The following is a 27,778-nucleotide window of genomic DNA, read 5'->3' on the forward strand; positions in this document are numbered from 1 at the left end:
GTGAGTCACGTGATGACGTCCCACTTCGAGCTTCTCAAAGATTTCCCAGTGAGCGCGATTGGCGACAGTAAAGATGGCGACGGAGCTTACAGTGTGTTCGAGTTCCCGGACAAGATGACGACGAGAACAGTAGTAACTTTCGAGCCACGGCGTTGACAGTGCTCCCTTTAAAGGCCTTGCGACGGAACCTCGCGAACTTGCTGACTTTGGCGGTAGTTAAAAAAAATCTAACGGACACGACACCGGCGCGCGGACATATCGTTGCTTTTGCCATGGAGGATATCAACTCAAACATAAACGCGGACTTGGAGGTGCGGAAGCTTCAAGATTTAGTGAAGAAACTCGAGCAGCAGAACGAGCAGCTCCGGAGCCGATCCAGTATGTTTTCCTCCTCTTCTTCCGGTGGACTGTCAGGGAACACCAGACCCGTGAGCGCCGGTTATGAGTGTCCGGGAGTGGCGGCGGGGCTCGCCGGGTTCACTGGGGTGGGGTTCGGCGGATCGAGGGGTTACGGTGCGGTTTTGGAGAATTCCCGGCGGAGTCCTAGACTGTCATATCACGGCAGCAGTTACGGAGGGGGGTATGACAGTGACAGCGCTTTTTGTGCAGCCGCGAACACGAGTCTCGCGTCTTGTTACGATTCGCTGGATTTTATTGAAGACGGAGAAACTTCAGTGCTGGACGAGGTGGAGATTCTCGATTTGGAGGACATGGATTGCCTGAACGAAGAGGAAGACAGCTGGTGAGTAACCTGCCAGGAGGCGAAGGTGTTAACCCCGATCAGAGGAATAACCTCTCTATCACACACACACACACACACACACACACACCCTTGATGTGTTTGACAGGTGCGCGCAGACGCCACGGAATGACGCATATTTGGAGGAATGCGCCTGATGCATTGTTGCACCAATGTTGCTTTGGCTAAGGGCTGGGGTTAGTTTATTCAGTGGATTGGCTGCAATACGACTGACTTCGGTTTAAGATTATTAGCGCCTAACGTCTGAGTATTTAAGAGCAACAGTTTGCTGACTTCATGTGTTCAGCACCACGGCCTTGTAATTGCTTCTGACGTGTGGGTCCTCCATATCTGCACTTCGGTTTATTTCAGTAACGTTACCTTTATAAATCTTATGAATGCCATGGTGTCATGATTCAATCACACGCAAATTAAGTATTTGCATATGTATGTCCTTTTTTATTAAGGCCTGGCTCAGATATATCGAGCAGATTAGTTACAACAGATGTACGTAATTTTCTGCATGATTTGCATTGTGTATGGCTCTTTTATTTCACATAAAATGAACTCTAATGGTGCATTCAGGTTTTTAGGAAATAAACAAAAAATAAACAGAATGCTGACAAATATCATTCCAAAGATGTGCAGTCATATGAGAAGCTGAAAAATAAGATGTAATCTATGCATGTCATGGTGCTGATAGTTTGTTCTTCTAATAATGAAAACAGAAATGTGCAGAAAATATTGTAGACTTTGCCAAACAATATGAAAACAGCAGTCCAGACTGATGGTGGGGATCAGCATGTGTGTGATCTGCTGGTCCAAAGAGAGTGAGTAATAGTGAAAGAATAAAATGTTCCGACAAGCAGATGACAAACAGTCCAGTCAGGTTGATTGGTGCCTGTTAAAAGTCCAGAACCACTATTGGGAAGAATTAGAGCCAGCTAAATGTACACTAATGGTAGAATGAGCTTATTGTCACCTGTTGTAAGCCTCCATTCTGGATTGTAAAAATAATGAGCACTTCCACTAAATGTTTAAATGCAGACCCTTAAAAAAAAAAAACTCTGGTCATTTACATTATCTTCTAAAAGTTTGGGATCTGTAAGATTTTTTTTAAATGTTTTTAAAATAAAAACTGCCCTTAAAAAAATGTATGCCCCCCATGGGTGCATTTAATAAAAAATACTGTACTAAACAGTATTTTGTATACAAATATTTTGATGAATAGAAAGGAAATTTGAAAGAACAGCATTTATTTGAAATCTTTTGTAACATTAAGGCTTTACTCTCACGTTTGATAAATTTTGATCAGAAAAGTGCTTGTGAAGATGAACAATATGTTGCCTTCTGGTCGTCCCATGTCCTCGAGTCCCAGACAGCTTCAATCCTATCAGTTTTTGATCTTGTGTGGATTGATGTCAGTGTGTAATCCATTGTTTGTGTTTGCTTTAATCAGTGTCTGTGAGATTCTGTGGTCTAAGTCAATTTACTCAGACTCAGAATCCTGTAATCCAGACACTCGATCCTGTTTGGCTGGATATCTTGCAGTGGCAGCAAAATGCTAGGAAATCCCTGCAACAGCTGGAGTCCAGCAGATCAGTGACCTTAGCATCTGTTTATCACTATAAATAGTTGGTATGACAGAAACTGTTCTTGTCAAACCAAACAGGTCAGAAATGATTACAGCAAAGATGTGCAAATGATTTAATCTTCTTAGTCATGAAGATTTAAAGATAAGATTGTTTTTTGTTTGTTTATTTTATTATAGATTTAATGGTGTTTAAGGTCAGAAATTAGTTCAAGCTAAGGTTGGGTATCTTTTGAATTTTATCAATATCTGATTACGATTCTGCTTACCGATTCTGATAATTTTAGATTCCAGTGTGATTAAATAATGATATCAAACATTTATCCTGTGTCTCTTTTTTGCAAATCATTTGTTGGACCATGAACAAAAATCAACAGGCTACATAAAGACTGGACTCTTTAAGAGCTGTTGTGCAAAGTTGATGTGCAAGATAGACCTGCACGATTCTGGATAAATTGAGTCAATGCCACAGATGTCGCAAGTTTTGAGGGAGCGTGCAATTGGCATGCAGACTGCAGGAATGTCCACCATATCAGTTGCCTGTAAATTTAATGTTAATTTCTCTACCATAAGCCGTCTCCAAAGGCGTTTCAGAGAATTTGGCAGTACATCCAACCATCCTCATAACCACAGACCACGTGTAACCACACCAGCCCAGGACCTCCACCTCCAGCATCTTCACCTTCAAGATCGTCTGAGACCAGCCACCCAGACAGCTGCTGCAACAATCGGTTTGCATAACCAGAGAATTTCTGCACAAACTGTCAGAAACCGTCTCAGGGAAGGTCATCTGCATGCTCGTCGTCCTCATCGGGGTCTCGACCTGACTGCAATTCATTGTAACCGACTTGAGTGGGAAAATACTCCCATTCGATGGCGTCTGGCAGTTTGGAGAGGTGTTCTCTTCACAGATGAATCCCAGTTTTCACTGTACAGGGCAGATGACAGACAGCGTGTATGGCATCGTGTGGGTGAGCGGTTTGCTGATGTCAACGTTGTGGACTGAGTGGCCCATGGTGGCATTGGGGTTATGGTTTGGGCAGGCTTATGTTACGGACCATGGTCACAGGTGCATTTTATTGATGGCATTTTGAATGCACAGAGATACTGTGATGAGATCCTGAGGCCCATTGTTGTGCCATTCATCCACGACCATCACCTCATGTTGCAGCATGGTAATGCACGGCCCCATGTTGCAAGGATCTGTACACAATTCCTGGAAGTTGAAAACATCCCAGTTCTTGCATGACCAGCATTTCGGCAAAGGAGAAGTGCTCACTAACACAGATTTAGACAGATTTGTGAACAATATTTGAGAGAAATAGGCCTTTTGTGTACATAGAAAAAGACTTAGATCTTTGAGTTCAGCTCATAAAAATGGGGGCAAAAACAGAAGTGTTGCGTAAAAGATTTTGTTCGGTGTACTTTCAAAAGGTGATTTACTCTTTTAATCTCTACCGTACACATCAGAGTTTATATCTGAACTATAACATTTTATCCAAATACTTCTGTTATCTGAATGTTTGTAACACAGAAGTAATGATACTATGTGGTTGAAAAGACTGTGAAGCAGTTTCATTCATGACAGATTACAGCTGCTCTCTTTAAGTCAACAGCGTTGCGAACGCAAATTTAAATGTTCAAATCACACAAGTGATCATTAATTCAAGAGTTGAAACAACGAATCGATTTAATCGATAAAAATCGATTATTAAAATAGTTGTCAACTAATTTAGTCATCGATTCGTTGCTAAATAACTTTTATTTGCCGTAAGCGGCTCATTTCATGCATATTTCAAATCTGCGGTGACCAAAGTGTGGCAGTAATGAGCCACCGGAGGTTTTACTCAGCCAGTACAGCAGGAGAAGTAGCGAATAGCCAATAGCTGGCCTCGTTTTATGTCACGTGCTTCCCGAACAGCGTCTCTGCAGCATTTAGCGGGATGTGGGAGACTGGGAGTACTTTACTTTGAGCCTTCAAAAAAGAAGAGTAACCTGTAAACTCTGCACTACTGAACTGTTTAAGGGGACGTTCACATATCGCATCTTTTGCGCGCTCAAGTTCGTTATTTCCAACACCGCACCGCATCGAGTTAAAAACATCTCAACTTTTCAGAATGCTGCAAGCGCATCGCGGGTCATGTGACAAGAACTAACCAATCAGCTTCATCCTTTCCCGTAACAACGTTAAAAGCTCAGTCAAGATGAAAGGAACAGCTGATCATAGTTGTATATGGATTTCCATTTTGAAATAAATTTAGTAGCAGAGCTACTGCAAGCGATTTTTTGAGCTGCAAATCCATTTATCATTTGCTGAAATTTCCGCGTCTTCAAGGAGAGAGCACGTCATGGTTGCTTATCAAAGGCAGACGCCTCAGGGGCGCTTCTGCCAGAGCGCTTTGGAAAGAAGGAGAAAGCGGCGCGCCTAGCGTTTTCCACGCATTTTTAGGCACGATATGTGAACGGCCCCTAAGACTTTTATTTGTGCAGATTCTCCAGTACAATGTTGTTTGCAAATGTTTAGTCGTAAAAGCTGATAACATTGCTTTTTAACAGTTAACATTTAAAGCTTTACAAACATGTTCTGTGATCAGTTTGTAGTTTACCAGTTCAAAATTCAGTCGTGCAGCCTAATTATGACTGAATGAGAGAGGTAAATGTTTAAAGATATTTGAAATGCACTTTTTTTCTAAGTATTCACTGCTCTTTTTCACACAGCAGGTTTTTTGTGTGTGACTGTCCAATTTTTTTTTCTGGACCTTCTGATGGATTTTACTTTAAATTGTGAGTTCCATTCAGGTTTCATGCCACTGGCACTTTATTCGAAGGATTGTTTACAATTTCACAGCAAAAGCTATAAAGCTGTTTCCCAGTAAATAATAAAATACAATGCACTGCAATTTTATTCTGTTTTATCCTTATTCTTCGTGAAAATATGTTCTGAAAGATTCCTTAATAAGCTTCGTTCGGGATGTTAAACTACTTTAGGAGCTCTAAGGACTGCCATGGTGAAAACATTATTTTAAATCTCCTTGTGAAATTTGCTAGAGTATGGGTCAGTGTTCTGATTGCAGAAGAGTTCGAAAAAGGATTACTAACACAATAAAACAACTCCAGGTATATTTTTGATTAGGATATGACAGTGCAAAATGGTTAAAATCTCTTAAAAATCTATGCTGAAGGATAAAGACCATTTATTAATAATTTACTTGGGGGGGAAAAAATGGGAAAAACTAAAATATAAGTACATAAACCGATTAATCGTAAAAAAAAATAATCGACAGATTAATCGATTATCAAAATAATCGTTAGTTGCAGCCCTAGAATCGATAGGCGAAATCAAAATTTTAATTTGACAACAAGTATCCGATTCCTGACCTTAAGTGTTCAATTCTGGAATTGGAATCGATTTTCGATTCCCAACCCTAGTTCAAGCCATGCTGTGAGCAAATCTGTTGCCAAGATAAGAAGATAATGAGTTTATAACTGTTGAATCAATGAAGCAGCAGTCAAGGCACAGCTCTCAAAGTCAGATCTGTGCTTTTGTGAGGCGAATAATGCGTTTATACCAGGAGATCATTTCAGTTTCTGTCATATCTCAGGAGAAAGGCTTACTAGAAGAAATGCTCTCTGTCTCTATGTGAGGTATTATTGGAAGTGCAAGATTCTGCCACCAATACAGCAGTCCTCCATTGCCATCAGTCCTGATAAATAGATCTGTCTGGTTCTGTGCCATACCTACAAACTCCAGTCTGACTGATCAAAATGGTTTGTGTCAGCATTAAATCAGTCTTTAACATGAGAAATGTGGTCCAGGGTGCATAGTGCCAAAGTTTGACTTAAAGTTTATCCCAACTATGTAGAACCAGCCTTTCATGTGGCCCTGTTAATTCAGGTCTCAGTTAATTAGGCACTTTTTTTTCTTTTTCAAAATTAGGCACTTATTTTAGGTTTTTAATTTTTATTTTTTAATTTGAACATCATTAGGAAATCCTTGTGGGGGTTGTGCCGGGGCTAAGCAAGTTTCTGATGGGGTTATAGCCCCATGATTTAATTAGCCATTCAGATTTTTGTATTCACTATGGTGTTCATCACAGCCCCAAATACTTATTTAGACTTAATAGGTTATTTATTTTCAGACATTTTTACATTTTAATCTGGGCTACAGTATGCCTACAGTAGATATTGTTTGAAAATGTTTTGATTCTTTATTGTTTGGTCACACTTAATATTAGGGCTTCATTAGTTGGCATTAGTTAATTCATTAGTTACCAAAGTGCCAATGAAAAAGTCTTCTAAACATTCATTGATCTTTGGTAATTCCAATATTAAATAAGACATTGTTCAAATCAAAAGTTGCAACTGTGTTATTTAATGAGCTAACATAAACTAAGAGTTTTTTTTAACAAAGATTCATAAAGTCTGTAGCAAACGTAGCTATTGCTCATTGTTAGTATTAATGCATTAACTAAGGTTAGCTTATTGTAAAGATCTACTAAAACTTTTATAAAATATTCTTGTTCATTCTGTCTGTTAAAACATTTTTTTTGTCCCACATGTTACCGTCAGGTGATCCCCATTTCATTTACTTAAGCTAAATGACAGTATCACCCTCTATTAATAAATGTTCTCTTCTACAGCTGTCATATTATGAGATGATCTGTTCTCATATGGCATGTATTTAGCTTGTAGTAAACAAGCTTCTGATCAGATGACCTGAACAGTTCTGCACCAGGCTTTCATTTGGCCCTATTAATTCAGGTCTTAGTGAGTAAGCAAAGCTGGCTGCACAATATTACAGAGTACAGTACATCTTACCTGAAGGATTATAGAAACTTTTAATGGGTCATTTGCCTGTAGGCCAGTTTTTATAAAGGCAAAGCATGCTTATGGTGAATAAGCCTCTGTTAATAACAGCATTTCAAAACTTCACCACTCAGCATTTTTCTTGATTAAACGCTGTGATGACCGCATGTTTATTTCTTGTGACTGACCTCTGGTTGTATTTCTGCAGGTTGTATGAAGCAAAATTGAACAGCCCTCTACAGAAAGCCTTGAGTCCTGTTGTGTGGTGCAGACAGGCTCTGGATAACCCCAGTCCTGATATGGAGTCTGCCAAACGCTCGCTCTTACACAGACTCGACCTTACCATGTCAGGTACCACACACTCTTCATTTTGACTTCATTTCATATCTTCCACTGTTGTATCACAAGTCTTTATTCTGAACATTCTCACAGGCCCCATTACAGAAAAAAAGAAGGAAAAAAAGAGATGCAATGAATTTTTTACCATTTAGCATGAATGTTATATTTGTAAAAAAAAAAAAATACATTAAGTAGGTTTTCTCTTTTTAATATAGAATTTGTACAGCTTATTTTATTTGATTTCTGTCTCGAAAATGTCAATCTGAGTCTAGGTTATTTGGTCATCCTATTCGGTCTCTCTCTGTGTTGATTTTATTCAAACCTATCACTTCCTTTTTTCATTCTCAGTTCTTCCTCTCGTCTGCCCTCCACCCATTCACTGAGCTCCATTTCTGGCTCTGATTCTCTTCCCTCCCCACTTCCTTGCTGAGATCAGTCTGTCACCATGTGTGTATGTGTTTTCAACATGTGGCCTGGCAGTTCACTTGGATAAATCCTTGTTTTTGGAGAGTATCTGTACATTTTGCTGTGTCTGTGTACCATCCATCTCTCTGCTAATTATAGGTAGCAAAGAGTTATGACAAGTTTGACTTAGGTATTATTTGTTGTCAGGAAAGCTATTGCTTTTTTTAGTCAGGTATGCCCATGTGACTATAGAAGGGAACTGCGTGTCCATGCTCATACTAGACATGGGACTGATATTTTTACAACACCCACTGACATACTGTTACATCACACTTTTATGTACTCTTATGTTTTTCATTATATCACTTCATTTAGGAGGGAGACAAAGACCAAACAAGTCATTTTGAGTGACTAAGTTTTGAGTAACGTTTGGAACAGGGCCAGGTGTGAATCACTCTTGTCATTGTGTGAGACAGACGGGTGTATGATGTCACGGTTTTAAGTGAACTCGCCATAGTGTCATCACAGAGCAAACCGCAAGAAGAAGGAGGGAAATCTGATTTTTATTAATTTATAGTAATACTCTGGTTCTTTTTTATTTTAGGAAAAAGGCACTTTTACAATGATTAACCATTTTGAAATAAATGCTGTTCTTTTGAATTTTACATTCATCAAAGAATCCTGAGAAAATCCTAAATTTATTTATCAGAATCAGTATATTGTGTAGTTCGTTTAGAACAAACAATCAATTTACACCCCTAGACTGATTTATTTAGTTTATAAACAACTTGCAGAAGAAACATGAGATGATTTTCACTGTGTTAGTCATTTATCAAAACACTCCCAATAAAAGAAAGCTCATTCCCCAACCCACTGTGTAAAGCTCATTGTCAGTGGGCATACAGCCCATGTCGAGTGTGTAGGGTGTGTATTGTGGTTTCCAGGTTACCTGAGGCATCGCTAATTTCCTAGAGCCATTGCCCAGAGAGTGAAGAGAGCCAGTGCAGATGTGTGTGATGCATGTCAAATCTTTATCCTGTTGGACACACCTGTCAGCTTCTTTGTCTCTCTCTTATTGCTTGTTCCTTTCTTTAATGCCTCTCTCGTGCCCTCTTCAGAACCAGTTGCCACGTGAAGCACATCCGTCTATGTGAGAAAGTAAAATAGAGATGGACATGTTTGCACACATTTAATGAATTCCACCCAGGAAGAGTTGAAGAGTCTGTCTCTGCAATATCTATATGAGGGCTTTGTGAAAAGGCACTAAGTTTTTAAACGGAGCCTGGGCATTCTGCTGTATGGTGAGTCTGTTTGTCTAGCCATGGTAACTCATTCCAGGGCTTTACACTTCCCTCAGAAATGCAAACAATTCCATAAAGTTGTAGTCATAACCAGGGTTACATAACTCACAGGACATGAGGACAAAAGGAGAGGCTGAGATTTAAAAGAAAGACTGTGAGTGAGCTTTGCTTAGCATTTGGACAATCACATGCTGACAAAACAAGACAGTGTTTGCTTTTTTTATTGTTATTTGAAGAAACACCATTACTAATATTAAATCTGTATAATAATTTGGATGATGGAACAAATGCTTATTTAAAAAAATATATATATATTTTCTGCAAGTGATCAGTGAAAGGTTATTTTTAACCTTGCAGTTCTATAACAAACTGACATGTCTGCTGGTTTGTTTTTATTTTTTGTAATAGGAAAAATCATATGGATAATAGTGTTGTGTGCAAACTCTTTATCTAACTGAATATTATAAAAAATATTTTATTGTATGATTTTAATTGTTAGAAACGAACTAATAATAATTTGTCAAGTATATTTAGAACCACAAAACTTTTAATTTTTTGTACATCTAAATTTGCTTTAAAAATCAATAAATGTACACTAGAGTGTATCATATTAATAGAAAGTGCTATTCATACTCTTAAACATTGTAGTTCTGTGGTGATTCAGCAAGTTCAGTAGTCTTTACAGCCTCCTTATGACTTGGTAGAGCTGAGATTCACTTTCCCCTGAGTGAACAACATTCATTTCTCTCTGTGTGTCTTTTTTTTTCTTCCATGACCTCAACTTGCCCCTGCAATCCAATCCACTGCAACCCAGTACACTCTGCTTCCCTGTTGATATCTTTCTTTTTGTTCTCTACTTTTTCCTTTTTTCTATGCCTTTTGCCATTTCCTCTGCAGATCTGACGTTTCTTACTTATGCATTTCATTTTCAACATCATTACATTCATTCTGCCTTTTTCTCTTCCTTCTTCATCCTTGTCTCTTTCCTATCGTCTTTGGCTCTTTGTGCTGCTGTTGATGTAACTAGCTCTTCCTTCTCACTGCATCTGTGTTTGTTCTTAAACCGCCCATGTTGCTGTGATGATCATTACTCATTACTACAGGACTCTCTCACATCTCACATATTCTCTTTCTCTTCTCCACCTCTGCCCCCTAAAACAACTTGCATACAATCTCACGGACAACATTTCCACGTGGACTGTCTATTGGGCTGAGCAAAATGAGCTTGACAGACAATTGATAGGCAAGTCAAGGACCGTGTATTTAGATCACATTTCATACACAATGGTAAATGAAAGTGCTTTACATTTAAAGGAAGTAAAATAATCATTAAAATCATTATTTTTTTAGTTAAAGATAGAAAATATTATGTATGAAATACAGTGCAATCAGTTTGGACGTAGCACCGTGCTCATTCAATAAATGCACAGCTAAACTGATGAGTTTTGAGTCTGGATTTAAATGTGGCTAATGTTTTAGCACATCAGGGCCCATATTCACAAAACATTTTATCTTACCACTAATAGCAGTAAAGGTTTTTTGCTAAGAGTTTTCTCTTAAAACCTATTCGCAAAGCTGCGGAGACAAAATTTTACAAAGGAATTGACAGAAGTCTTAAGCTAAGAGTAAGGGCGGGGTTGACTTTGTTGCTGTGGATGATGTCAGCATGCTTACTAACTGTGCACACACCGATTGGCTGATAGTCTTTGTCAGAGATTTATTCATGGGAATATTGTAGAGCACAATATTATGTTGCCATATTCAAATAAAGATTAAAAAAATAAAAAGTTAATTGCCACATTCAGATAAAGATTTTACAATGCAGGATAAGTGTCACTAATTAAACAAGTATATTTTCAGCTGATTGTCAGCCTCTTACATGTGTGCTTCTCAAAAACAGTTTGCGAATATGCACTTAAACAGCCTTTTTTAAACAGAGTAGAATAATCATGGCTGACTGTATTACATTTAAACATAGTAAAAATAAAACCACACAAACCCAACTGGTTAATGAAAACAAGGATATAATCAAAGATAGAGCCCGACCGATATGGATTTTTGGGGGCCGATGCCGATATTAACTCGAAAAGAGACGATTTATAAGCCGATATTTTGATTTTTTTAAATAAACTGGATATTAGACCCATTTCCTTTAAACTGCCCTTACACAACATTCAATAGCAAAATATCTGCCTGTTCTATGTATGTGGGCTGTATAAACCATTTTCCAGAAGGGATTATGTTAAAAAAAGCCTTAGATTACAGTCTCAATGACTAAACAATTGCACATCAAAAGTATATATTTTTTAATGATCAAAAAACAGTCTGGTTTTAAACATTTAACACTTTTACTTTCTTCCAGTTGAAGCTGGTTTTAACAGTCTGTGTGTGTACTGTAAATAAATTATAATACTAAAGTTAAAGTATTTGCAGAAGTAGTCCCACACTTTGCTGCTACAGCATTCACCTTTTTCAGCCATCTGTAGGGCAGAAAGAGAGACAGAGAAAGAATAAGCATGTGTATTAATAATATCACCATGTAGGCTATCATTACTCATGCCATCATTAGAATTATAACACTTTTACTTTCTTCCAGTTGAAGCTGGTTTTAACAGTCTGTGTGTGTACTGTAAATAAATTATAATACTAAAGTTAAAGTATTTGCAGAAGTAGTCCCACACTTTGCTGCTACAGCATTCACCTTTTTCAGCCATCTGTAGGGCAGAAAGAGAGACAGAGAAAGAATAAGCATGTGTATTAATAATATCACCATGTAGGCTATCATTACTCATGCCATCATTAGAATTATAATAATAATAAACTGGGATCTCCTACATAGGCAAAAATGAGAAATATATATTTTATTTGTCAAGCAATAGGTATTACCTACTTATATTTTACAATATTATTACATTTTCCTGTTATGTCTGTAAAGCTGCTTTGAAACAATCTGTAAAAAAGAAAGAAAAAAGCGCTTGTTCAGCTCACATTTATTTACATGTCCCTCTGGTTTAATCATTTCTGATGCAGCTACTGTAGTTACTGTAACTACACTATATTTGCTCTCACAGACACATTCACAACGGACCCGTATATCTCCTCTTCTCTTTGTGCAGTCTGAATCAAAACATTGTCATGCGCTTGCGAACGTAAAGTTAGCCTACTGTTACCGGAAGATTACGGAATCAATTCGAAGTTGAATGGTTAACGTTAGTGTCATGAACACACCGCTGTCAATTTTGAGAAGAACCACCTTCAAACAAGTTAATAGCAAGCATTTAAGGGGCCTGTTAAAAAGGAAGCTATGTTAGCGTTAGAATAACGTAACAGTTGTTGTTTTTTCGAGGCACGCTGTACATAACTTCTAGTCATTGACTACACGCGCCCCCCTGCCACAGTTAAGCGGTCATTATGTGGGAAACACTGCAGATATATTTAGAATAAGTTAAAGGTGACGTTATAGTTTGACCTCTTATGAACGTTCGCGTTCTTCCACTGATAAACATGGTATTAGCTTTGTGGCTAATCTAATATAGCAATGCATTAGCGGCTGTAAGTGATGTTACAGAATAGTTAGAAGTGATAATAAGACCGTTAGCTAGAACTACCACACCGTTTTTATATACAGTGTATGAACTAAATTATTTCACATGATGAACGACAGACTCACCGTCAATATAGTACATCTTGGCTTGGCTGATCGCTTTCTTCTGTAGTGGATTTCTGGCGCTGTTGTCAACTGGTGAGTTGCATACCTCCCTCTGGTGGGCAAACTATGCAACACTCATAACATGAGTGAAGCATGAGACTCTGTTTCTCATGTTTCATCGGCCGTTATAAACGCAGATGCCGATTTAAATGCAATAAGCTCATATCGGCCGATAATATCGGCCGGCCGATATATCGGTCGGGCTCTAATCAAAGGTAAATTAGGAGTTGGGGTAACCTCCAAAATCTAAGGTGATAACTTTTTTAAAATGTTTACCTTTAGAGGCACATTGCCAGGAACAGCCATTTTACGATAGTTTGTGGCTTGGTTTTAGTGACTTAGGAGTCCTCTTCACTACTCCTAACCTTTCACAGATTTAGGAGCTAGTTTTAGTGTGAAAACGCTTTGTGAAATACTCTTAGAGCAAAAATGTTGGAGTCCTAAATTTAGTACGGTCACGCCCATTATTTTTAAGATTTGCTCCTAAATATCTGAGTTATGTGAATACAGGCCCTGATCTCTTCCAGGAGTTGGTTCCAGCTGCTGGTGGCATAATGGCTAAAAGCGGACTCCCCTTTTTTTGTGTGAACCCTTGGTATTTCTAAGTGACTCGATCCTAATGATCAGAGTGGTCTGTTAGGTTTATATTCAGTGAACATATCTGCAATTTATTTAGGTCCTATTGCATTGAATGATTTATAAACGAGTTAAAGTACTCTAAAATCAATCCTAAATGTAACTGGAAGCCAGTGTAAGGACCTGAGGACTGGTGTGATATGCTCAGATTTTCTGGTTCTAGTCAGAATCCTGGCAGCAGCGTTCTGGATGAGCTGCAGCTTAATGATCGTCTTGGGAAGGCCGGTGAGGAGACCATTACAATAGTCCATCCTGCTGGTGATATAAAGGCATGAACAAGTTTCTCCAAGTCTTGACTGGAGATGTTTTTGAGATGATAGTATGCTGATTTAGTTACTGCTATGACATGACTACTGAAACTAAGGTCTGTCTCCAGAATCACACCAAGATTCCTGACTTGATTTTTAGTAGTTAGACCCCAAGAGTCAAGGTATGCATTCACCATTAGAACTTCATCTTTGTTTCCAAATGCAATGACTTCAAGTTGAAGTTTATCAAGTTTAACTGAAGAAAGTTTTGGCACATCCAACTGTTAATTTCATCAGTGCATTGGCAGAGGAAGTCAATTGGGCTTTAGTCATTTGGAGATAAGGCTAAGTAAATCAGGGTATCATCAGCATAGCTATAAAAGACAACTTTCTCATTATTTGACTTAGTGGGAGCATATACAGGCTAAACAAGAGCTGTATAAGAATTTAGCCTTGTGGGACTCCGCATGTCATGGACGTCCATTTAGACTTATGCTCTCCTATACTGTACAATCCCAGAAAGCACAGTTAGAAAAGCATCTTTTCAGTGTCAGAATTATCTGTGGGGTTTAACTGTGGGGTCTTTTTGCAGTATATCAGAGTTAAGACTGATTAGCTGGCTTCATTTCTCCTTCCAATCTTTCTTTGATTTTTCTATGTTGGAGACACACAAATCCAGTTTCAGTGGACTCGGTGTGGTGTGCTTCTGGTGGAAAGAGCATGGATGAGCCAAACCATCCGATGAGCTGGAATGTAATGACCATTGGCTCGCTTAGGCCACATATATGGAGTAGAATAACATGCTGAAAGATGGAAAAGACTTTGGGTATTTCTGTTCTGCTTAGATGAAGCTTTTCTCTCATGTCTATGGTACCATCAGTTTCAGGTTTCAGAAAAACTTTTATCTCTATACATGACAGCCTCTTCCATCGATTAGAGCCAGTTGCACAGAGCTTTCAAAATGGTCATGAATTGGCCGTTATTATCCGCTTATTCTTAAAGGTAAAATGAATGAATAATGAATGTACACAAAGCAAATATGTTTGAAATTTAAGGAAAGCATAGTAGGCTTCTTAAAAAAACATAACAAATTTATGTATATAAGGATATTTGTAATTTTTTTTTTTTTTTTTAAATACTAAATTTCTATCCATATTATGGCATTTGCTCTTATTTAGTTTTTTGTGATCTGGCTAAAACAGCTGTTGTTCCATTCAAAGTAAATACAGACTTTACATACAACATTTTATATCAACAGCAAAGATATAATATAAATAAAATATTGCCAATATGCGATGTATCGGCCAACCCTAGCTTTGAATAAAATATATCAAATACATTTTGGTGGTTGCATACAGTCTCTCCAAAAGTCTACAAAGCCTAATTTTAATCTGAACATTTTGTATATGCATGTAATCGGTACTCCTCGCTGCTCCTGTTCTACTCTCCATAGGAAATGAATGACTTCAGGTCTGTTGTTAGATGTTAAAGCATTCTGGGTAAGGATGAGGTTTATGTAGACCAGACTTAAAGCCTATAGTCAAAAGTCTGACTTGCAAGACTAGGTTGTTTCATGCTGGGTTTTAAGGACACTTATCTGTTCAAAGACACTGAAAAACACTCACATGAAACCAATCCTCTACATTGCGAGTAAATCACTCACATATACGACTAAATCTTCACTCTGGTGACTAAATGATGCCTAATGTTAGCCAATGGCTAATAAATTCTCTGATTTTACATGCCAGTGTTTGAGTTGGAGGCTAAGTTTATAACAGATATATTTTCACTCACCGAACACTCTCTGACTGAGCGCAAAGAGTTTCACTCTCTGTCAAGCGATCTGTGATATTTTTCACTTCATCTCAGTGGACGCACAGTGTACCTGTGTTTGTGTATTTGGCGTACCTTAAACTCTAGTGTGAAGGTGCACGACTCATGTCGCTTTCTCTTACATGTGCAAAGTGGGCAGAACTAATGGGCAAATGGCAATCTCATTGGCTGGTGCTCACTTATTATCGTCCCTGTTTTGATTTCAGCAAATTAGTTCCTGCGAATAGACACAACTTGATCAATATTCATGAATCCAGCAGCTCGTGCATCTATAGTGCATTTTTACTGTTCTTCTTAGTGGAATTCAGATTATTAATATTATCATCATTTCAGTATTATTGTTTGTTTTTCCCTTTTTTTTTCCAGAAACACTGAATGACAAAGTACCACCACCAGTCCTAAATTATGTTAAAATATCTATGCATTCATACAGGGTTACCAAGTTAATTATAATTACTAAAGTTCTATCATTAAATAGTACTTGATTGTCCAGATATCATATTATAATGCTTGACTGATGTTAAGAGTGTACTTTCAGGTATTTAATAGGGGTGTGCACGAATAGTCGAACATTCAAATATTCGTTCTGCTCTAATTATTCGATAAATAAAAATGATAATCGAATTTCGCAAAAAAAAAAAAAGCTAAAACCTAATTTGGTCACTTTCTGTGATTCTCCACGGCATATTTAAAGATGTATGTGAGCAAAAAATAATGAATGAATGAATAAGGGGCCGTTCACATATCGCGCCTAAAAACGCGTTGGAAAACGCTAGGCGCGCCGCTTTCTCCTTCTCCAAAGCGCTCGGGCAGAAGCGCTCCTGAGGCATCTCAAGGCAAACAATAAATGTTGCTGAAAAATATCTGATCTATAAATAATTGATCTGTCTCATTAAACTTAATTTAAATAAACAAATATTCGAATATTCGTTTTTTGTGAGCTCAAATATTCGAATGTGATATTTGCGGAAAACGCCCATGCCTAGTATTTAAAAAGCTGTGCCATTTTAAAAACATATACAGTATTATACAATATGTGTGTGTGTGTGTATATGTATGTATGTATGTATGTATGTATATATATATATATATATATATATATATATATACATATACACATACACATACACATATACATATACATATACATATACATATACATATACATATACATATATATACATATACATTTAACATTTAACATACAAATTTATTTTGTTTTGATTTTTACCTTCTGGGATTTGATCTGGATTTCCCCCTTGGGGTTAAAGTGTAATCACAAACAACAAGCCAAAAAGACAAGATGGCAGGCCCTGCCATTGTAAACAGTGAAAATGTTACATAACATTCTTATCATACTGGATGCAGTTTGTAAATGTTTGTCATGTAAATTGAAATGTCAGAGGTCTTCACAATTGTTTTTTTCATGGGAGCCGCACTGATGCAAAGTCAATCAAGGAGCCACTTTTACCGCAACGTATCAAAAGTTACATCTAGTCATAAATAGCATCTCTTTTTATCAATCTGTCATCCCTGATATGCAATGCAATACAAAAGGGACTATCATTCTTTATCATATTAACCAGTCAAATTTGTAACCGTGACAAGATTGGTCGTGAAGCGCCCACTGCGCTAAAAGTCTGTCTAAACTTTATGACCCCACACTATAGTTGCAAATCATCTGAACATAGTGTCCTTTTTTCATCATAAATAGAACGAGGCATCAGTTTACTGATGGGGATCGTGTCACATCGCACCACATCCAGTATAGACAACATCACTGGCTTCTATCGTCTTTTGTTGGATCGGCCATTAGTGTCCGGTGTAGACATGGTGTGAGTTTTTTTTAAATGGGTTATGTAATAGCCCTGCTTGTTTTTATTGATTTTATGAAATATCTGTGTTGACTGCATTATCATATCATCGTATTATTTACTGCCATGCAAGACACAAAAGTAAAGCTTGGCGAGACGCGCAACGAGTAACACTGCTGTAGGTTGCTTTTTGGCAGGTGTGCATGTCTCTATGGCAAACGCGTGGGCGCAGGGTTGAGCCCATTTGGAACTACGGGATCCCTGAATGGAGCATCGGCAGATGTTAAAAAGATTTTCATTCAAACAAGTCGATGGAAACTACACATTTGAGTTAATCGATAAAATCGATTTATTGCCCAGCCCTAGCCTATGTTGTAATATATTATCAATCCCCCAGCTCATATATCTGGTTGATTCTGATGTTTTGTTGACTCCTGATGGTAAATGTCCTTGATTGTAATGTCCTTACAGTCTGGTGTTATTGGCTTACGGCAGTCTCAGAATCACTGATCCAGGCTCTTTGTGTCAATCCACATTTCTTTTAGTCCCTGCTGAATGAGGACAGTACTCGCTCTTGGCTTCGTTTTTAACACATACACACAAAAACACAGAACAGTCAGTGGTCAGAGGTCATCCACACCAGCCCATATCCAAAACCAGTCGTTCTCAGCATTCATCAGTGCACACTCATTCCTGTGTCTCTGTGGATGTTATGTCCCAGCACTCAAGCGTTGTGCATGTATCTGTTTAAGCATGGCCGATGGTGCAGTGTGAATGCAATTCACTGCTTGATCTGTAAGGGAAGTGAGTGGGGAGAGCATGTTGTTGTTTTCTCTGAATAAAGCACACGCTGAGTAATGGCAGGAATAGAGAGAGAGAGAAAGTCATTAGACAGGAGACACAGAGAGAGAGAGAGAAGATGGATCCATGGAAAGAGGGCAGGAAAGAGTAGGAGGTCTGGGGAAATGTGCTTTAATGACCTCTTGAGTGTCCAGCTGCACACACACAAGGCCAAGCAATATTTACAGTTTATTCAAGATGGTTGTGTTGCTGATTATAAAACTAAGCAACATCAAGAATATAGCTTATTTTCTAATGCATTTTATTTTCACATTAGTTTAGACTAATTTCTCAAAAGCTGTTTTAATAGGGTCTCGTAAAGGTTTTTTAATTAGTTCATTGTTTTTATATTTATAATTTAATGTATTTTCTTTTATTTAGTAATTTTCCATCTCAAACACACACACACACACAGGATCGAGTGATGGGCGATCATGTGAGAGTATATCCAGAGGGAGAACTGCTGAAGTGGCTTCTATTTTATGCTCTGCTCTTCAGAGACACAGTACAGTCTCTTTCTTGGCCGATATTCAACAAATGGTCTTCAGATTCTCAGGCCGTCAGTGTTGCCAAAAGCTTTAACAGCGATACATTCTCCCTGCTGAAGCTGAACTGAGAGCTTAACCTTGGGACTGAATCATAGACAACTGCATATTCATGGTGCTGCATTGCTCTACAATTACTACATTGAGCCTGTTTGTGTGAGAGAGAGAACTGACTGGATGCTAATGGCATTGTCATCCACTAAATGACTGACTCTTGTGGGTGTGTGCATATGCGTCTTTGTACTCTTAGACTGTGAATAGGCTGCATTGTATGCAATCAACAGCACTCCACCAGGACTTAGAATGTCGCTCTTTTATTAGACTTGGCCATGCCTTATGCTTAAATTGACTCTGAGATGCCTAATAGACTGTAAACCATAATGTGTAGGCTATGTCTTCATAAACATACATGCATTAAAATGGCATCTGTGTAAGTGTACTTGAGGGGGTTGGGAAATGACCTTCTGTTGGTTTTGTGTTTTTAAGTATGTCATATAAGAGGTCTATTTATTTCTGCTAATGGTAACAGCTGGTGCTGTCTGAAATGTGTTCCTCCTAAATGAATGGCATTTGTTTAAACTACCAACATAAGAAAGAGACCATAATATGCTTTCACTTCACGTTCAACTAGAAGTTCTTTAGTGCCCTCATTATGTTTGTTTTCTTTTGCAGCAAACAAGAGGAGGAGTCTATATAACAGTTCCTACAGTCCTCAAGTGGGCAACGGAAGCCCATACAGCACAAACAGTGCAAACAGTCCTTACAGCAGTGGCTTCAACTCCCCGTCCTCCACTCCGTCTAGAGTGCCTATCGTCAAGCAGCTCGTTCTGCCTGGCAGCACAGGTAAAGGCCTCTTTCCTCCAAATGTGGAGTAAAAAATAGTTCTGTGTATAAAAACTGCACTTTTCTCACTATTGTTTGGTTGAAAGCTCTTAAAAAAAATTGAGAATGATTAATTATTTTCCATTTAATGTGACCTCTGATTAGTATATGCTGTCCAGTATGCAATAAGTAGTAGGCTAGTATTTGATTCCTAACATAATCAATATGACTTGGGCAGAAAAAACCCAACACCCATTTAGTGTTTATTTTGTAGATCTTCCTATGAATAACTATTTAGAAACAGTCTTGTTTTTATTTTTGTGTATATTCATGTATTTAATCGATCTTGTGTGTGTAGGTCACCAGCGTGGATCAGCTGACAGAAACACACAGGCAGTGAGCCCACAGTCATCAGTAGACAGTGAGTTAAGCACATCAGAGATGGATGAAGACTCTGTCGGTTCATCGACCACATATAAACTCAATGACGTCACAGACGTGCAGATACTCGCCCGCATGCAGGAGGAGAGTGAGTGATGTCTTTTCTCTTACAAGTGTTGCACCTTGTCTTTTAGTCCGTTCTGTCTCTCTAAAGTTTACATTTGGTTATCATGCTGCTGAAATGAATTATCGATCATCTGAAATGTGAATAAAAATGCCTAAATGGGTCAATCAGGAGATTTAAACTCAAATATATCTCTGTTTCCATCTTTTAGGCTTAAGGCAAGAATACGCTGCAACAGCGTCACGCCGTAGCTCTGGTTCATCATGTCAGTCGCTTCGACGAGGAACTCTGAGTGACCAGGAGCTGGACGCACAGAGCCTAGACGATGATGAGGAGGCAGTCCACCATTCCTACTACACACCCGTCAACCGATTCAGCCCCTCCCCTCGGCACTCGCCCCGCGTCTCCCCCAGGAACTCGCCCCGATCCCGCTCACCCACCCGCTCTTTAGAGTACAGCCGTGGATCTCCCCAACCGATCATCAGCCGCCTTCAGCAGCCCCGCCACTCTCTGCAAGGCCATGATACGCAGACCAATGCCATTAAGAATGAAGGTAGAACTTCCAATCACATTTCACTTGGGCAACTTCTCTTAAAAACCATGTCAGTTTAAACATGGCTTTCTTTATCATTTCTGTTTTTGTGTGCAGAAAAGCTGAGACGGAGTCTACCTAATCTTACACGATCCAGCTCTGGACCGACTACAGAGCCGGTCAAAAACAGCAGGAGCTGTGAGTCAAACCTGCAGGTGCCAAACGGAGGGTCACCCCGACACCAGAGTCAGTCTGCCAGTGAGTGTCCAGACACATCAGTGAGCATGCATGCACACACACATACATCAAATCAACCAATGAAGACGTGCAGAGCTTTTACCTGCCAGTAAACCGCAGAAACACACATACAGTACAGCAAACCCACAGTCTCTGGTTCAAAATCCCCACACGAATAGATTTCATTGCATTCCTTGAAATTAAATGTATCATGAATGTTCTTCTGTTTTTTAAAGCTTGATGTATGCTAACATTTGACATTTTATGACTCTGCGCTTCTTGGTTATGGATTCTGTGCTTCTGACACACGTTCATGTTGTGCTCTTAACTGCACTGCCGGTGTCTTGGCTTGCTGGATGAGGCTCTTTGATCTTCTCACATTTTCTCTTAGATCACATTTTATTGGCATCTTGGCATTTCCTCCAAAAGCCTGACTGACTTTCAAACAAAGCCCTTGTAAATTATTATTCAGGGTGATTTTTAACGGTGTAGGGACACTCCTCAAATGATGGATATTCAAGGTGTCTAATGTGGCAAGGAACACTGAAGTTTGTCGTTTTATTTGCAGGATAAAACATTTTAGATTATAGTAATCATATTCCATTACACCCATGTGATCAATCACATTTAATAGCATTACTGAAAAAAACCCAAAGGTGTCATTTATAGCTTTTGGCATGGATGTGCATACAGTAGGAAGCATCTCCAATTCTTGAGCAGGAGTTTTGATTTGTCATAGTATATAACATTTTAAATGTTATGTAGTGTACTGATCAAGTGCTAGAATATTATTATTATTATTATTATTATTATTATTATTATAATAATACACATTTTATATATTATATATAATTCTTTTTAATGTTGAGTGTTCATTACCACAAAGGTTGTGATAAGTCTGTTTTTCAGAATTTGTTTCAGTGTTGCCAACACTGAGGAATAAAATCTGATTCCCAAGCGAATGACTCTTATGAGTCATTTATTTTGTAAATCAACACCATAGGTGACCAGTGTAGTACAAATAACTCTTTTAAAGGGATAGTTCACCAAAAAATGAGAATTTGATGTTTATATGCTTACCCCCAGGGCATCCAATATGTAGGTGACTTTGTTTATTTAGTAGAACACAAACTGAGATTTTAAATGCAAACCGTTGCAGTCCGTCAGTCTTATAATGGATGTGAATGGGAATCACAGCTTAAACATACAATAAAAAAAAAATAAATAAAAAAAAACAACCAGGTGTTGAGGCGCTTATAAGTGCATTACCGACAGCTATCTCTCACATGGACCGTCTACAATCTCAATTAGGAGTGTCAATGGTCCAGATAGGTGGCGGTAATGAACTTATAAGTCTGCGATCTGTCGTAAAGCAAGAAGAAGAAGAATATGCCTCACTCACCTGCTTGAGAACACACTCAGGAGAGTTTTAACAGTTTGGACACTGCATGAAACAGAGGTAAAAAAACTATATAAATACTGTTCAGTTTCTTGCACAGACCGATCGTTTTGTGTCTTTATACATCAATGTATCGTCATGAGCCGCAGGTTTTAATTTGGTTTTGTTTGTGTACGTTCTTTTTTTTTATGTTTTGGCCATGATTCCCATCCATTTATATTATAAGACTGACAGGCTGCAACCTACATCTTGGATGCCCTTGGGGTAAGCAGATGAACATCACATTTTCATTTTTGGGTGAACTACCCCTTTAAATCCACACATAGTGCAGTTTACTGTTAGGGTGCAGTTGCATGAAATTTCATCAAAATTTTGTAGACAAAAGACTCTGTTGTCTATTGTCTATGATGTATGGAAACCACAGAAGTCACTTTTAAAACAAGCAGCTTTCTGTTGGGCACTACAGTGAATTTGCATGAACAACTTGCAAAATCATTATGGAGAAATCTTTTCCCCTCAATCTAAATTCCCATATATGTGAAATCTTGTTGAGATAACTCAGTTTTTACCTGAAAATTCAATGAACAACAATAAATATGTCCAACTTTATGTTGGACTTCAGATGTCTGAGAATTGAATATTTGTAGTTACTGAATTATTATTTTTTTTGTAATAGGTATTGTTGTTTAATATATGCATAAGATTATTGGATTGCAATTATGCCGCCTCAAAATTGAATTTTTTTTCTAAATAATTATTTGTCAAAACAAATTATGTGCATTTTTTTTGGTGTGTAAACGAATTAATATTCATAAACTGACCCATTTACCATTTCATGACATCACAACCAGGACAGTCCAGTCCCGCTGGCCTCACCACTTTTAAGAACAGTGACGCCCATGAAGAAAAAAAAAAATGATGGTGTACTGAATCATTTTATCCATGCAAGGTCGGTCAATGAACAGTTTATCTAATCAAGTCTCTGAAACTGGAATGGAGTCACTCTAATCCTTGTATAGAAATATTTTCAGTTAATTAATAATAGCCAGTGAGTCAGTGACCATCAATAAACAGCGATCTCTTAAACCGCACAAAGACATGAGCTTGCTCATAAAAGTGATTTTACATACTTGAATGTAGTTGGTATTTCAGGCTTCTCCCCCTCATTTGGTAATATGGACAGTCTGGTTTAATTTCTGTCCTTCCTGCCCAGCATGTTCTGCCTCTTCCCTTCTCTCGCTGCCTTTGTTTCTTCCTCACACCCTTTGTTTTTGGCTGAGGTTCTGGTTGTCTGGATGTAGTTGGATTCATTCTTGCCTCCTGCCTGTTCTTCACCCTGGGTTTCAGCTTTCTCTTGGCTGTGGCCCCCTCTGGTGGCTGGTTAGAAGTAGTCCTCTGTCTCACCCATGCATGGAATGGCTCTGCCTTGAATTAAACCTGACCCTAGCTGGGTATCTTTTCCTTGGCATCACCTAAACTTTTGGGTTAAAGGTGGAGGTTAAGTGCCTGCTGGTGGACATGGACTTCTGAGCTCAGATTAGCCTGAATCAAAACATAATGTCTACTTGTCTCTCATCTCAGCGTCACACCAAAGGCTGTCCGCACCTGCTCGCTCCTCCCCAAAACCAAAAGAGAGACTCCAGAGCCCTACGTCTCTACGAGGTAATGCACTGAGCAGGTCACCCAGACACTACCGGTCATGATACCAGATAGTGCTGGAAGAAGTTTATGGACCCATTGTTAGAGTACTGTTTGGTTGGTGTGGAAGCTGTTTTCTGATGAGAAATCACACCCAGGTCTTTTTGAAAACAGGGGTCTGGGTTATGGTTCAAAATTGAGCTTGAGTAATTGCTCAATTTATTTATTTATTTATTTTTACAAAAAGAAAATATTATTGCATGCTAACCTAGTAGGCTTGGGAAAGGTTATGTGAATGGAATTTTTAGTTCTGAAAAGCAGGTACTTCGTTTGCAGAATTGAACCATTATTTAGAATGTATAATTTTCCCATGAATAATGAAATAATTTTATTGTGTAGTCTAATGGTAATTCAGCTATTGAGGAAAACTAATTAAAAATAGGTGTGTTGGTTACTGGGCACTAACATTTATTGACCTTAGAAAAAGGCAATGTCTGTCTGTAAATTAAATCTCTCTGTGTTGAGTACAGATATTTGTGTAGGATTGGATTGTGTGCTGTATATTGATTTCCAGTGGCTTTTAAGAATAGTTAGTTCAGCTGTGGTTGTAAATGCTGCTGTTTCTTTGCAGTGTTGTATGGTGGGAGATGCTGTAGTTTGCTGTGGGTCTGCCCCCTTTTGGTAAAATTGTGTCATGTCTAGTTTTGTTATTAAATGGAACTGCTTAAACGTTGTCACCTAACCAAATGTTTCAAGAGTCTGTAAAGCCATCTGTCTAATTCAAAAAAAATTTAAATACACTTTGGCTGCATTAAATTGTTTGTCAGTCACTCTTGCACTTTGAAAAGAGAAATGGTGCGAGTCCTGAGCAATTCGACAGCTTTTGCAGCGGATACAAACCCAAACCTCTCTTTTCCATCTTTTACCCAGTTCCTCTCTCGTGTTGCTTTGGAGAGGAAACCGATTTCAGTGAGTATATACACTGATGATTGATGTTGCAGCTTTTCAGTGCTGTGATATTTTATGTTGTGCAAGTGTGCGTGAATGGTAGATTGTGTTTGTTCTGTGATTGTGTTTTGCAACAATGGGACATTTGTAGAGCAAGTATTTTTGAAAATGTTTGTAAACACTAGTTGTTTAAATCTATTCTTATTGTGCCTTATCTTCTATCAGCTGTGTTAAATGTCATTAATGCTAATGTGTTGTGCTCTGTGAATGTGGAAAACGGTCCTCTGCGTGTTGCATAGGAGTGTGTTTATTTAATCATGGTTATGTTTAATGTGTAGCTTTATGAATTAGTTATCTTACTGCATTATTTTGGTTTTTAGATATTTTCATTATTGTTTGTCATTATAATCCCATTCCCATTAACTCATGACTGTGGTCCCATGAATGGCTTGTATCAGGTAGTATATAGATAGAAGATAAACTTCTGAATAGAAGCTCTGTCTTTTATTCAGTCTGTAATGTTTTATCTTTTATGAAATATCTAGTATTTCAGTTCCTTTACATTTCAACTGTTGCCTTTTACTCTTTTCTCTAATTCTATCTTCCCCACTTATCGCTTTTTTTTCTTCTTCAGTGCCCTCTTCCAGTAAATTGCGGACTCCCACTGCCCCGTCTCCCTTGGCTCTCCGTCAGCCCATGAAGGTCATGTCTAATCATGGTTCAGGCACAGCCACGACCACACGCTCCATGGCCCCGCCCCGCAGCGGCCTGCCCCGCCCCACCGCCAATGCTGGAGGAGGTTTACCAGTGCCTCGCAGCAAACTGGTCCAGCCTGTGCGCAGGTACTCTCAGGTTTTCACAACTCGCTATAAACATCGTAACCTGGTGAAGCACATACTGAGGTTATTATTTGCTCCACAGGTCTCTGCCAGCTCCAAGGACATACAGCGGAATCAGAGACGAGAGCTGGAGAGAGGGATGCTACTGAGCGCGTCCAGAACCAGCAGCGCAAACGGCTTTCAGTACAACCTGGCACTTTATAGAGATACATCTTTAAGCCCCACAAATAAAGAGACACATTCTTCCAAACAAATGATTCTCTCCTCTTTCAGTTGATGTTGCAGAGCTTTCATCCCAGCAGGATAGATGTGGAAGGCAGACTGGACACCGCAGAATGCCAAAGAACAAAAAGAAGAAAAAAAACAAACAGATTCGGCGTCAACTACCAAACAGCACCTGTACTACAAATGGCTCAGAATCCACAATCCTGCTTGCAAATCCACCCAAACCCCACTCTAGAAGAACACTGAATAACTTGTGTCCTCTATAACAACATTAGTGGGGATCCCTTGTGAGCACATACAAATTGACCTTAACTTTTGCCTCAAGTGGGAAAGGTTTGTATGGCAACAAACGAGTCCACATGGCAATTGCATTCTGTCAAAATGACTTTCATATCTATGTGACCTCTTATTTATTTGAAATCATTATTTAAAATATTTCTTTCAAAAAGTATTCATACAGTATTTGGTCTTTAGAAATATATATGTATGTTTACTTTATCTTTATTTTTATTTTTGGGCTTTTTATTTCTGAATGTCATTGTTAAACCTCAACTGCAAAAGCTATGTTTCCAAAGCATTTTAAATGTCTGAATAATGGATGCATTTCAGAGTCTTTGAACAAATGTATTTAGTTTGAGCCCTCAGATACGCAACAGGATTGATGCTTTTGCTTATTTCAAAAGGAAATTCAACTCAATGAGACACGAATCAGTGAAAAGTTCAAGTCAAATTTCTTGAATTGTGTTTGTATGTCCTTGGGAAATTGAATATAAATGCCTGAGACTAACTTCATTAGGTGAACTGTTGTATCGTCAAACGTTGTTCATCGATTGATGTCCCAGTGATCATGTCTCGGTGGTAAAGGTCATAAAAAGAAGTGGTTGTGTGGGTGAAGTGTAGTGCTTATGTACGGTTCATTTTGGGAACTTCCTGGTCATGTTATTTGTCTTCATTCTCAAGAGTGAAATAATTGAAAAAAAGGCCAATATTTAAAAAGGCGCTTACTGTTAACAGAAGGGGAGTGCCACCTGAACATTTAGAGATGATATCTTCTCTACTATTGAGACTACGCACGTTTGTTTAAAAATGAGTGCCTATAATTTATGAATTTCTGTGATTGCTACAGATGTTGTTTTTGTTTTGTTTTTTAGTTTGTTTATGCCAATTGCTTTATTTTGCCAATATTATTTACTTCAGGGTTCTTTGCATTTCTTGCTCAAGTTTTGTTTGATTTTTGTAATTGCTTTGATAACATTTATATTTGCTTTTTTGTAACAGATATGTTATAAAAGCCCCTTGATATTTATGACAAAATACTATGCGCTGATAAGAGGCTTATTTATTAAACGGTGAGATGCCTCCGTGTGCTGAGATATAGAGTTAGTGGGATGCTTGAGCCTAGTATGGTCATGAATACATGACATCAACATTTTGTGGATTGTTTTTTTGTTATGGCAAAGACTTTTATATCTCCACAAACATGATGCTCGGTTTCCCCTGCGTTGAATCATTTCAAATAAAAGTAAAAAAAAAAAAAAAAAACTTTTGGTCTGTTGCTTATTTGTCCATAATTTATTGATGTGCCAAAACTAAAGTGTCAGAAGATATTTTATAGCATTTGACTGTTGATCATAGACCCATTGTGGAAAATGTTGAGATTGTAATGAACTGATTTTAGGTTGTTATCATTACCATAAAATTATCTAAAGTTAATCACTTTCATTATAATGTCATTTGTAGTTTTTATTATACATAAGTGATAATTAACGTTTTGGAAACCAGTTCTAAAATGTGGTTTTAAAAACTAAAAAAATAATTTTGTACTGG

At 38.2% G+C, this 27,778-nt stretch overlaps 1 protein-coding gene across 4 annotated transcripts; it reads left to right on the plus strand.

Annotated features, from left to right (window-relative positions):
- slain2 (SLAIN motif family, member 2) lies at positions 1-27,485 on the plus strand. 4 transcript variants are annotated; one of them, XM_059512925.1, is made up of 10 exons: positions 1-742; positions 7,345-7,487; positions 19,479-19,649; positions 19,987-20,157; positions 20,345-20,686; positions 20,783-20,923; positions 23,883-23,963; positions 24,870-24,908; positions 25,522-25,729; positions 25,809-27,485. In XM_059512925.1, the coding sequence occupies exons 1-10, from the start codon at positions 273-275 to the stop codon at positions 25,873-25,875; spliced, it is 1,833 nt and encodes a 610-aa protein (XP_059368908.1). In that variant the 5' UTR covers positions 1-272; the 3' UTR covers positions 25,876-27,485. The 4 variants fall into 4 exon arrangements, with proteins under 4 accessions (XP_059368908.1, XP_059368909.1, XP_059368910.1 ...); XM_059512926.1 differs by lacking the exon at positions 24,870-24,908 and having other exon boundaries at positions 2-742; XM_059512927.1 differs by lacking the exon at positions 23,883-23,963 and having other exon boundaries at positions 2-742.
- Positions 27,486-27,778: the final 293 nt, after the last annotated feature.

This window comes from Carassius carassius, chromosome 27, assembly GCF_963082965.1.
Source record: "Carassius carassius chromosome 27, fCarCar2.1, whole genome shotgun sequence".
Lineage (NCBI taxonomy): Eukaryota > Metazoa > Chordata > Actinopteri > Cypriniformes > Cyprinidae > Carassius > Carassius carassius.

Coding starts and splice junctions, on each gene's coding strand:
- slain2 (XM_059512925.1), top strand. CDS start 273: ATGGAGGATATCAACTCAAACATAAACGCGGACTTGGAGGTGCGGAAG. Junction 743..7,344: donor AACGAAGAGGAAGACAGCTG/GTGAGTAACCTG, acceptor GTATTTCTGCAG/GTTGTATGAAGCAAAATTGA. Junction 20,158..20,344: donor CGCCCGCATGCAGGAGGAGA/GTGAGTGATGTC, acceptor TCCATCTTTTAG/GCTTAAGGCAAGAATACGCT.